Source organism: Triticum dicoccoides, chromosome 2B (genome assembly GCF_002162155.2).
Source record: "Triticum dicoccoides isolate Atlit2015 ecotype Zavitan chromosome 2B, WEW_v2.0, whole genome shotgun sequence".
NCBI lineage: Eukaryota > Viridiplantae > Streptophyta > Magnoliopsida > Poales > Poaceae > Triticum > Triticum dicoccoides.
The window spans coordinates 135,753,220-135,765,329 of record NC_041383.1 but is presented as its reverse complement, the minus strand read 5'-3'; the positions used below and the strand labels follow the sequence as shown (position 1 = coordinate 135,765,329).

General features: G+C 42.0%; 2 protein-coding genes across 2 annotated transcripts; one reads left to right on the top strand and one right to left on the bottom strand.

Annotated features, from left to right (window-relative positions):
* Positions 1 to 4,092: 4,092 nt before the first annotated feature.
* Positions 4,093 to 9,701, top strand: LOC119362617 (DEAD-box ATP-dependent RNA helicase 10-like). Its single transcript, XM_037627861.1, has 13 exons — positions 4,093 to 4,423; positions 4,509 to 4,632; positions 4,721 to 4,790; positions 5,302 to 5,364; positions 6,601 to 6,675; positions 7,260 to 7,379; positions 7,738 to 7,779; positions 7,884 to 7,958; positions 8,374 to 8,520; positions 8,690 to 8,827; positions 8,948 to 9,059; positions 9,139 to 9,227; positions 9,336 to 9,701. Exons 1-13 carry the CDS (start codon positions 4,231 to 4,233, stop codon positions 9,462 to 9,464), a joined length of 1,377 nt encoding a protein of 458 aa, XP_037483758.1. The 5' UTR covers positions 4,093 to 4,230; the 3' UTR covers positions 9,465 to 9,701.
* On the bottom strand, positions 9,622 to 10,406 carry LOC119362618. The gene is made up of 2 exons (XM_037627862.1): positions 10,080 to 10,406; positions 9,622 to 9,970 (listed from the first exon to the last, which is right to left on the bottom strand). The coding sequence occupies exons 1-2, from the start codon at positions 10,256 to 10,258 to the stop codon at positions 9,703 to 9,705; spliced, it is 447 nt and encodes a 148-aa protein (XP_037483759.1). The 5' UTR covers positions 10,259 to 10,406; the 3' UTR covers positions 9,622 to 9,702.
* Between the last annotated feature and the right edge of the window lie 1,704 nt (positions 10,407 to 12,110).

The following is a 12,110-nucleotide window of genomic DNA, read 5'->3' as shown; positions in this document are numbered from 1 at the left end:
GCATGAACTATTATTGTTGACATCACCCAAAGGTGAATACGTTGGGAGGCGAAATTATAAGCCCCTATCTTTCTCTGTGTTCGATTAAAACTTTGGACCCATTAATATCACATGAGTGTTAGCAATTGTGAAAGACTATATGATAGTTGAGTATGTGGAGTTTGCTAATTAAATCAAAACTCTGACATAGACCCTTCCTGAAAATAAGATGAATTGCAATTGTTTGATGACTAAGAATGAAGTTTGCTAGTTTTCAAGAAAGTTTATGGTTTATGCTTTAACATGTGAATAGCTTGTGCCTTGATCATGAAATTTTTTATGAGATGAACTACTGTTATGACATATAATCATGCTAGAAAAGGTGATTGGAATTATCATTAATCCAACTTGTGCACCTGCTAGCATACACACTTCATAAATTCTTTTTTTTATCATTTACCTACTCGAGGACAAGTAGGAATTAAGCTTGGGGATGCTGATACGTCTCCAGCGTATTTATAATTTATGAAGCATTCATGCTATTTTATTATCTGTTTTGAATGATTATGTGTTTTATTATAAACTTTTATATTACTTTTGGGACTAACCTATTAACTGGAGGTCCAGCCCATATTGCCGTTTTCTTGCCTATTTCAGTGTTTCAAAGAAAAGGAATATCAAACGGAGTCCAAACAGAATGAAACCTTCGGGAGCGTGATTTTTGGAATGAACATGATCCGGGAGACTTGGAGTACAAGCCAGGGAAGCTTCGAGGAGGCCAAGAGATAGGAGCCCCACCTACTGGGCGCCCCCTATCTCGTGGGCCCCTCGAGCACCCCCCGACCGACTTCTTTCACCTATATAATCCCATATACCCTAAAAAGCACCGGGGGAGAAGATAGATCAGGAGTTCTACCGCTGCAAGCCTCTGTAGCCACCAAAAGTCAATCGGGACCCTATTCCGGCACCCTACCGGAGGGGGGATCCCTCACTGGTGGCTATCTTCATCATCCCGGCGCTCTCCATGACGAGGAGGGAGTAGTTCACCCTCGGGGCTGGGGGTATGTACCAGTAGCTATGTGTTTGATATCTCTCTCTCTCTCTCTCTCGTGTTCTTGATTTGGCACGATCTTAATGTATCTCGAGCTTTGCTATCATAGTTGGATCTTATGATGTTTCTATGATGAATTGAGTTTTTCCTTTGAAGTTATCTTATCGGATTGAGTCTTTAAGGATTTGAGAACACTTGATGTATGTCTTGCCGTGCTTATCTGTGGTGACAATGGGATATTCACGTGATCCACTTGATGTATGTTTTGGTGATCAACTTGCGGGTTCCACCCATGAACCTATGCATAGGAGTTGGCACACGTTTTCGTCTTGACTCTCCGGTAGAAACTTTGGGGCACTCTTTGAAGTACTTTGTGTTGGTTGAATAGATGAATCTGAGATTGTGTGATGCATATCGTATAATCATGCCCACGGATACTTGAGGTGACAATGGAGTATCTAGGTGACATTAGAGTTTTGGTTGATTTGTGTCTTAAGGTGTTATTCTAGTATGAACTCTATGATAAATTGAACGGAAAGAATATCTCTATGTTATTTTACTACGGACTCTTGAATAGATAGATCAAAACGAATAACTTTGAGGTGGTTTCGTACCCTACCATAATCTCTTTGTTTGTTCTCCGCTATTAGTGGCTTTGGAGTGACTCTTTATTGCATGTTGAGGGATAGTTATATGATCCAATTATGTTATTATTGTTGAGAGAACTTGCAGTAGTGATAATATGAACCTTAGGCCTTGTTTCCTACCATTGCAATACCGTTTACGCTCATTTTTATCATTAGTTACCTTGCTGTTTTTATAATTTCAGATTACAAATATCTTTATCTACCATCCATATTGCACTTGTATCACCATCTATTCGCCGAACTAGTGCACCTATACAAATTATCATTGTATTGGGTGTGTTGGGGACACAAGAGACTCTTTGTTATTTGGTTGCAGGGTTGTTTGAGAGAAACCATCTTCATCCTATGCCTCCCACTGATTGATAAATCTTAGGTCATCCACTTGAGAGAAATTTTCTACTGTCCTACAAACCTATGCACTTGGAGGCTCAACAACGTCTACAAGAAGAAGGCTGTGTAGTAGACATCAGGTGCTTCTTCGTCTCGCACTGTGCACCTACGTGCATTATTTTTTGGGTTCATCCGTAGTTTTCTACATGGCGCAATTTTTCCTACGTTTTCTTCCGGGTTTTCGGATGGTTTACCTTTTTCCTCCTATTTTTTCTCCTTTTCTGTTTATTATTCTCTTATGTTTTCACTTCAAAATTCATAAACATCAATTAATACTCCTTAATATTTATTCATAAAAAGTTGTGTATATTTATTTTCTAATTTAAGATTATTTAAACCCATAAATAATATTAAAATTCATAATAATATTTATTATTAAGCAACATCTATTATTTAATATTTTTTATGTTTAAAAAGTGTCCTAATTAAAATCTGTCTAAAAAACGTGTCGATATTTTTTCTGTTTTAGAATCACCCGCCGAAAATTGTATACGAGCGCTACAGGGGCTGCTGGTCTACCATCCTTTCTTGGGAAGAATAGGAGGAGCAACAACGGAGGCACTCCTATGTCTGGCTTACAGCGAGATGTAGGAATCCTCGCGTCAAGGTGAGCACCAGATGGCCGACCCAACTCGAGGGAGCCACAACCTTGTTTTTGTTTTTTTTTCATGTTTTCTTTTTTGTCTTCTGATTACTATCCTTTTACATGCCAATTAAATAAATATATTACAAAAACAATTTACATATTTTTTTTGGAAAAATGTTAACCAAGGATTTAAAAATGTTAAGTGTGTATAGATAAAATATTTTTTCGTATATATACGACAATGTGCATGGAAAAGATTGATCTTCTATTTTAAAAATATTAATCAAGCATTTGAAAAAATCAAACAAGTATTTTAAAAATATTAAATGTATATAGAAAAATGTTGACCTTGCATTTTAAAAATATTTAATCAAGTATCTAAAAATATTAATGTTTTATAAAAATATTAACCATTTATTAAAAATATCATTGCATTAAAAAAATCTTAATTAAGCATTTAAAAATGTTAAAATGTGTATAGAAAATGTGTAACTAAGTATTTAAATATAATGATAGTGTATTGAAAAGGTTAATCAAGCATCGGAAAATCTTTAAAATGCATATAGATTTTTTTTGACTATGTACTAAAAAATGTTAAATACTCTCTCCGTTTCAAAATAGATGACTCAACTTTGTTCTAACTTTAGTATAAAGTTGAGTCATCTATTTTGAAACGGAGGAAGTATGTATTAAAAATATGCTTGAGGTATACGAAAAATGTAGGATGAAACCAAAAGATACAAAGAAAAATGAGAAAACCAAAAAAGAAATAAAGGAAACCAAGGAAAAAAGAAAATGAAAAAAAGGTAAAAACATAAGTGTAAAAAATGAATTCAATTAATGAAAGAAAAGCAACAGAAACCTTTGAAAACCAAGAAAGCAAAAAAAGGAGAGAGAAGAAAAAAGAAGAGAAATGAGAAATAAAATAAAAAACAAAAAACTGAAAGAAACAAAGAGAAATCAAATAGGAAAAAAAGTACAACGACAACAAAAATTCCAAAAGAAAATGGAAGAAGAAATAAATAAACAAAACAAAAAAAATATGAAAAGAGCCATGAAGGAATACATTAGCGAAGAAGCTGGCGACCGAACAAATGGGAAACAGGCCATTGGACCATGCCTTTCATGAAAGGAAAAAAAGAAAAAAAAACACATTTTTTCGCGAATTTTTGTCCAAAAGCTAAGAAAGACCAATAAAGAACTGAAAATCCAAAACAAAGGAAAAGAACCATCTAAAAAGCTGAAAATGCGTGCTGAAAAATAAATAAAAAATCTAAAGAGGGTGCCCAGAACGTAACATGTGACGGAGTGTAATATTTGATATGGGCTCCTCCCTGACCAAGGCCGTGGCTAGGCCGAGCATTGCCGGCCCACGAGATTTTCCCCTCCGCCTGCTAGGGTTTATGCCGCAGCGCCGACCCCGCGGCCGTGTGCGCCAAGTTCTGTCTCCCGTCACACAACCAGCAGCCACCGCGCGCCACGCCTCGCAGAACAAACCCACGCCGCCGCCTCCTCCCCTCCTCCCACGCGCGCACAGAAGATCCCCCTCCTCCTCTATCCTCTCTCCTCTCGTAGCCATGGCGGTGGTGGACAAGGCGGTCGCCGGGGGCGGCGAGGCGCAGCAGCGGGAGCCGGAGCCGGAGCCGGCCGCCGAGGCGTCGACGTTCGCTGAGCTGGGCATCTGCCGCGAGCTGGTGGAGGCCTGTGACGCCATGGGGTGGAAGCAGCCTACCAAGATCCAGGCGGGTGCCATCCCCCACGCCCTCCAAGGTACTACCAGCACCGCCGCTGGCCATTATGTGTGCAGTTTATGACGGTCGCCGGTCGTTGATTCTGAGCTCGGTCCTGCGTGCAGGGAGGGACGTGATTGGGCTGGGGCAGACGGGGTCCGGGAAGACGGGCGCTTTCGCGCTGCCCATCATCCAGGCGCTGCTCGAGCACCGCCAGCCCTTCTTCGCCTGCATCATGTCGCCCACGAGGTAACCATTTTTTCGCCTCTCTTTGCTGAGATACGTTTCCTTTTGGGTAGCTTGTGTGGAAGCTTACCGCGCGGTTGTGGTGGTTCAGGGAGCTAGCGATTCAGATTGCGGAGCAGTTCGAGGCGTTAGGGTCAGCAATCGGCTTGGTTTGCTCAGTGGTAAGTGGCGTTGATACAATTGACTGTCTATTTAGTTCTGATATGGATTATTTTCAACAACCAATTGGATGTGCATACTTTAATATGCTTGTGTTCTTGCACGGACCATAGTTCCGATTAACCAGTTGCTGTAATTGCTGGTTGTGAATTGTTGGCTACTCCCTTTGGTTGGCTTGCGGGCATAACATGAACAGGAGTAATGTCGGGGGCGCTGTTAGAATTGCGGCCTATTTCAATGTGGTGAAGCAAATCTACATTTTTAAAGACCATAACTAAATTGAATAAGTTTGTTGTTATACGAGCCCATACTGACAATTTCAATGTTTGTTGATGGCCTTTCTCCTCTGATTACTTCTGCTCAGTATAATTCGATGAAAGTTTCTATCTTCTATTGCATTAAATGTCTCTTGGTGACCATGCTACTACCTACTCAAATCAAGTATTCATCATCAGTTATGAGATTATCGAGTTATATGAATCATTTTCAATTGAGATATTTTCCCTTTTCCAGCTTGTTGGAGGAGTTGACCGGATGCAGCAAGTGTTATCCATTGCAAAACGTCCACATATTGTGGTGAGTATCCTCTACCCAATCGTAACCTAAGACAATATAGGATAGGGATCCTTTGTGCTTTGAAATTGTAAGTGAGGCATGTGGTTAAAATCCACACTCAACCATCAACAAGGTTCGTTTAAATCCCAAAATGCAAAGTTCTAGCATCAGTATTAGCATATACTAATCTTTGGACTTGAGAAATACCCTTTTGGCCAACCTGTGGCTTCTCCGGTTCTCCAATTAGCCAGCTTATCAAGCCTTTTAATGCCCCTTAACTTCCATTTCTAGTAATTCTGTTTGTGAAGGCTCTTGAGGGATTTTATTGATCGATAATATATCTGAAGTTAATATACTCCATTCCAAACAAAGTGCATTTAGAATTATAAATTTTGTCCCAAGTCAAAGTGATATCAAGTTTTCAGGAAAAAGTATTAACAGATATCTACTCCCTCCGTTCCTAAATATAAGTCTTTTTAGAGATTCCAATATGGACTACACACGGAGCAAAATGAGTGAATCTACACTCTAAAATACGTCTATATACATCCGTATGTTGTCCTTATTGAAATCTCTAAAATGACATATATTTAGGAATGGAGGGAGTATATGCACTATATTTTGAAATAGAGGGAGTAATATAAGTGCTTTTAATTTGGAAAGCCACTGTGATGACAAGCGCATCCTTGTACTAATCCGTATAAAAATATAAGACGTTTTTGCAGTTCAATTTGAACTGCAAAAACGTCTTGTATTTTGATACAGAGGTAGTAAGACCCAAGACTCCCGTTTCACTGAATTTAGCATATATAAGTAGCTTCTAGAGCCGAGAAGACATGGGACTTAGGTATAGAAGATAAGGCCAAGACCTTCCATTGCATAGATACACCAGTGCAAGTAGCAGAGAAGAACACTTTTGTTCGCTTCCATGGTACTCCCTCCGTTCCTAAATATAGGGTGTATAGTTTTTGGCATGGAAATTAAAGAGCGGTCGTGGAGGGTAAATTTCACGAGTTTTGGGCGAGATTACACCTGACTAATTCACATGAGAAAATAGAGGAGTTGTGCTAATGTAAGAAGATGTAATCGAATCCCTAAAGAAATTGTCCAAACGAGTGGTGCAACGCAATACACCTTATATTTCGGATTTTTTTCTCAAAACTCTATACACCTTATATCAAGGAACGGAGGGAGTATTTGAAAACTGTCTTTATCAGGACTTAGCTTGGTTTATGTATCATCTCCTCTAAAATGCAGGTTGGAACTCCTGGCCGTCTTTTGGACCATTTGAAAGATACGAAAGGTTTTAGCCTAACTAAAGTGAAATATCTGGTACGCATTCTTTGCACTTACTCATCTTTTAATTTATACATCATCCTGCCTTTTCATTTATGCCTATGCCATTCTGATTGTTGGATGTTAGGAAAATAATTAGTTGTTACAGATAGAACCTGCATTAAAGAAAGGAGTAATGTGCAATATAGAGAAGTGGCTTCTCACAATTCCTACCTCACCTGTTAAAGTGGAAATTTGCATTTTCTAGGCAGTGTTCCCCTGAAGTGTTAAGCTAGCCATCTAATATAATAAGATATCTTTTCATTTTAATTCCTTAAAGCTTGTTTTGTCAAGCTGAACCACCCTAGCTTGTGTGTTGTGAACTAGAAATACTTAAATGAATCAGTAGCTGTTTTCCATTGCTTGACTGGTTGTTGTAATAGTTTCTTAGTTGCAAATTGTCGCAAATCTGCTATAGTTACTTATCATAAATATGTGTTGATTATACTGTTCGGAGCCTTCATTGTCAACTATTTCTTTACATAACTAGCTCATACCTCCACAATTTGGACCAATTATACCAGCTTGTTTGAACTGAGATGCTTTTGTTTTGACATGTCCTCAATCTTCTTGGTTTCTAGGTACTTGATGAAGCTGATAAATTACTTAATTTGGAGTTCAAGGAATCACTTGATGATATTCTGAAGGTCATTCCTAAAGAAAGGAGAACTTACCTTTTTTCAGCCACAATGACCAAAAAGGTTGGTGGGTATTCAGGCGGTTTTGTGTGAGCCAAAAGGACTAAAACATCAACAGTTTGCCATTGTTGTGCTTGTCAGATTGATGTGGCCTTGTTTACCACTTTGTTTGGTGACTGCACTATAGAGTCTTGAGAAATAGTGCACAGATTGACAGTTTGTCATATAATCGCATTGATTCTGGTGAACTGTGCATCATTTTGTATTTCTAGGAGTACTACTTCAATATGCTCTTCCAAGCTGCAACTATGATGCTTCTAGTCATGAATAGCCTTAATTTTCTAATTGGTGCTTCACGGCTTTGCTACACATACATTTTTGTTAGCCTGAATTCAGAATAGCTTATGAGTTTTCTTTGCAGGTCAGCAAACTGCAACGTGCTTGTCTCAGAAACCCTGTTAAGGTAAAGCCATTCTTCTATTTTAGTCATTCAATGTCAATAGAAGAGGACCTTTTGGGCTGCCTTCTTTCTCTTACTAATATAAGAGGAACTTTTCTTGGGACCAGGTGGAAGTATCCTCCAAATATTCTACAGTGGACACACTTAAACAAGAGTGGTATTTTGTTCCTGCAGATTACAAGGTTAGTTCTTGAACTTCTTAATATAATAATGTAATTTTAAGAAGTGCCGAAATCTGTTTCTGTACCTCAATATCAGGACTTGTAGTTCTGTGCCCATGTAACTTGTGTGATAAAATGCAGGCCCACATTATCTTGTTGTTTGTTGGACTTACTTTGAACAGAGAATTTGGACTTCTATACATTTGATATTAGCAGTACTGATTAGAGCCTGTTTTGATGAAACCCTTGGACTAAGATTCTCCTCTACATTTAATAAACAATCCTGATAAAGAATGCCCGTGCTTATACCCTTGGACTTCAGAAGATTAGTTTTAATCACATACATGTCCTGCTTTGAGATTAAATTTCTCTATTTACTAACAGTGGTTTGAGTACTGATTTCCCTTTATTCTTCTTTCGCCATTTTTGATTTCAGGATTGTTATCTTGTTCATGTTCTGAATGAGTTGCCAGGGAGCATGATCATGATCTTCGTGCGAACCTGCGAGTCAACAAGACTCCTTGCTCTCACTTTAAGGAATCTTGGTTTTAAAGCTCTCTCTATCAGTGGCCAGATGAGTCAGGTTTACTTCTGTAACTTTTCTATCAGAGACAAAAGTATTTGATTTCCCCATTCAGTTATGCAGCCTTTTGAGGCTGTAAGTGAGTTCCATTATGGACATGTTAGTTTTCTTAACATAAATAATACTACTTCCCAAGGCAAATAATTATTTTAATTCTTCTCTTTATCAGGACAAAAGACTAGGTGCTTTAAACAAGTTCAAAGCAAAAGATTTCAACATCCTTATCTGCACCGATGTGGCGAGTCGTGGTCTTGACATTCAAGGAGTTGATGTGGTTATGAATTATGATATTCCAATGAATTCTAAGGTTTCTACCTTGTTTACTTCAGTACCTGTTGCCGATCATCGTATATTACTTTTATTATTGAGAAGATTGTGCATTTATATTTTGTCACTGATCTTAGATCTTATGCTCCACCAAATGCAGGATTATGTCCATCGGGTTGGTAGGACTGCGCGTGCAGGGCAATCGGGATATGCCGTCTCTTTTGTGAATCAGTATGAGGCTGAGTGGTTTAAGCTGATTGAGCAGCTCCTTGGTAATAGTTTTCCTCGTTGCTTGTCTCGTCACACACATAACTGGAGATTTCTTTCTGAAGCCGTCCCCTATTTTCGCAGGAAGGGAAATTCCGGACCGGAAGGTAGATATGGATGAAATCCTGATACTTCGTGAGCATATATCAGATTCAAAGAGGATTGCACTGACGGTATGTACTCGGCGGAGCAATCAATTTTGAAGTGTCCATAATTGGCTTCCGTAAGTGCTATGACTGCTGCAGTGATACTGAAGTCACCATTTTGTTATTATTCGGCAGAAACTGAGGGAGGACGGTGGTCACAAGAAGCGAAGGAAGGCGGCGGAGGACGACGATGATGAAGAAGAGGAGGCTCCAAGAGGTAACCGACAGAAACCGAGGTCTTTCAAGAAATCATCAAGGCGGTGATAGCACTCGAGTGCAGATAGTCGGAACCTCCTGCCTGATGACCAGTAGAATCCGTACATACCGCTCCACCTCGCAAAAGCTATTTATTGGAATTTTGTCCGTAGTTCGTCCGATGGACCAGCTTTATTGTTAGTTACTTAGTTGCACCAGCGCTATCTATGCTACCTTTGTTTATTTCTCTGTTTGACACAAGATTTTTACATCTAATCTATATGAATATTTCACCTTTACATCGAATTCATTCTCTCATGGATGAGCTCACTGACTGGTTACACTGCTGTAAATCAATTTTCTTCCTGCACGCCCAATGAACTGCCACTTTATAGGCGCAGAGTCGGTCTTGGCTGCCGGCCTTAGATGGGGAGATTGCTGCTTCTGAGCGCATGCGCGACATCGCTGGCGACGGTGATGCAGAAGAAGAGCCAGCCAAGGAGTACCACCCGCACCGTCTCCGCCAGTCGCGCCTCCAGCCTCCACGGCACCATGGCTCAGGTGTACCTCCCTGACTGAATAAAGACGAAGAAATCCCAACAGAGAGAAGAGGATGAAGAGGTGAAGAAGGCAGAAATCCCAGTGGGGAAAAGAGGACGAAGAGTTGAAGGGAGTGGAGCTTACCTTGATGAGGCGGAGCCTTCTTCCTTCCTGTCTGCTTTTAACGGGCACGAACCTTGACCGACCTCTTGCTTGGAGTAGGAGAGCGTCATAGGGGCCGAAAGTGAAAGCTGAAGGGATTGGTGTTGCAACCGTGCAAGTAAAGCAACAGAGAAGAAACAGCTGGCCGGTGATGATGCCATGATGGTAGCTACAACCCATCCCTTTCACCGTCCAATCCATGGCAACGAATATCTCTCGATTTTTATTCCATGCTGAAATATCAAAGCTCTAGGCGCTGTACAGTGCACACCGCCAACGAAATTCCGGGAGTGCACTCGCAAGTGCCCGAGATGCTTAGAGCATCTCCAGCCGCGCCCCCATCAGGCCATTTCCAGGCGTTTTTTTCGCGCCGGTGTCGAAAAAACGCTTCAGTCGTGCCCCTAGAATGCCGAATTCCGTCGGCTCGGCCCGTTTTTGCGCTCGGCGGTGAAAAGCGCATCTGGGGCCACATTGCCAGGCGAAAAGTCAAGCTACCCCTCCAGATTTGCCTCCGACCCCCCTGCGCTCGGCCGCAACCCTGTCGATCCCGGCGCCGTCCACCGCCCACCATACCTAGATAGATCATTCCACGCTGGAAAAAAGAAGAGGTTTCGCCGACGCAGCCTCTCCGCCGCCGTCCGGGCAACTTTTCCGGCGTTCCGGCCGAACAGGGGCTGTACATCACCGGGTTTGCGCCCGCCTTGCCCGCAAGGTGTTCGGTGATTTGCCCGACCCGGCGATGGACTCCGAAGATGAGGAGGCGCTCGCGGCGTTGCTGGAGGAGGAAGCCGAAGCCGACGTCCAGGAGCAGGAGCATCTCATGGTGCTCGCCGCCCTGCTCCCGAGCAGTGAAAAGCCGCGGCGAGGTGGCTCGGCGCCTGGGCGGGTGAAAGCGAAGAACCGGCATCGTCTGGAAGGCTATTGCATGCTTTACTCGGACTACTTCGCCGACGCTCTATTGCACGGTGAGAAAACATTTCGGCGCCGTTATCGGATGAGCCGAAAGCTTTTCCTCAGGATTGTGAATTCCATCCGGGAGTTCGACAGCCACTTCAAGTGCAAGATGGATTGCACTGGCACACTTGGATTCACCTCTATGCAGAAGTGCACGACAGCTATGAGAATGCTTGCATACGAGGCTTCCGGTGATTCACTCAACGACTATGGGCGCATGGCCGAGTCCACCACCATTGAGTGTTTCTACAAGTTCCGCAGGGTAGTGGTGGCAGTATTTGGACCGCAATACTTGCGAACACCCAATGCGGAAGACACTGCTCGGATCCTAGCACAGAATGCAGCAAGAGGATTTTCTGGGATGCTTGGAAGCATCGACTGCATGCATTGGAAATGGAAGAACTGTCCGTTTGCTTGGCAGGGATTGTACAAAGGCGCCAAAGGCGGTTGCAGTGTGGTACTTGAGGCAGTGGCCACACAGAACCTCTCGATTTGGCACTCTTTCTTTGGGATGCTAGGAACTCACAATGACATCAACGTCCTGCAGTGCTCCCCTGTCTTTGCCAAGCTTGTTGAAGGTCATTCTCCTCCGATGAACTTCGAGGTGAATGGGCGGCAGTACAACAAGGGTACTATCTAGCTGATGGCATCTATCCGAGATGGTCGACATTTGTGAAGACTATCTCAAACCCTGTGCCAGGAGGTAAGAACGCCTTCTTTGCGAAGGTTCAGGAGGCTTGCAGGAAGGATGTCGCGCGGGCATTTGGTGTGCTCCAATCTCGATTTGTTGTTGTCCAGTATCCTGTTCAGACCTGGTCCAAAGATCAAATGTGGGAGATCATGACTTGCTGTGTCATCTTGCACAACATGCTCATTGAGAGTGAGCAGGAAGAGCCAGTGTTTGACACTGAACCATATTACAGGCAGGGTCCTCTTGCCCAAGTTGATCACCAGCTACCGGTAACCTGGACTGACTACCTCAATACGCGTCAGGAGATCCGAGACCCACAGGTGCATCATGAACTGCAACACGATTTGGTGGAGCACCTATGGAGGCTC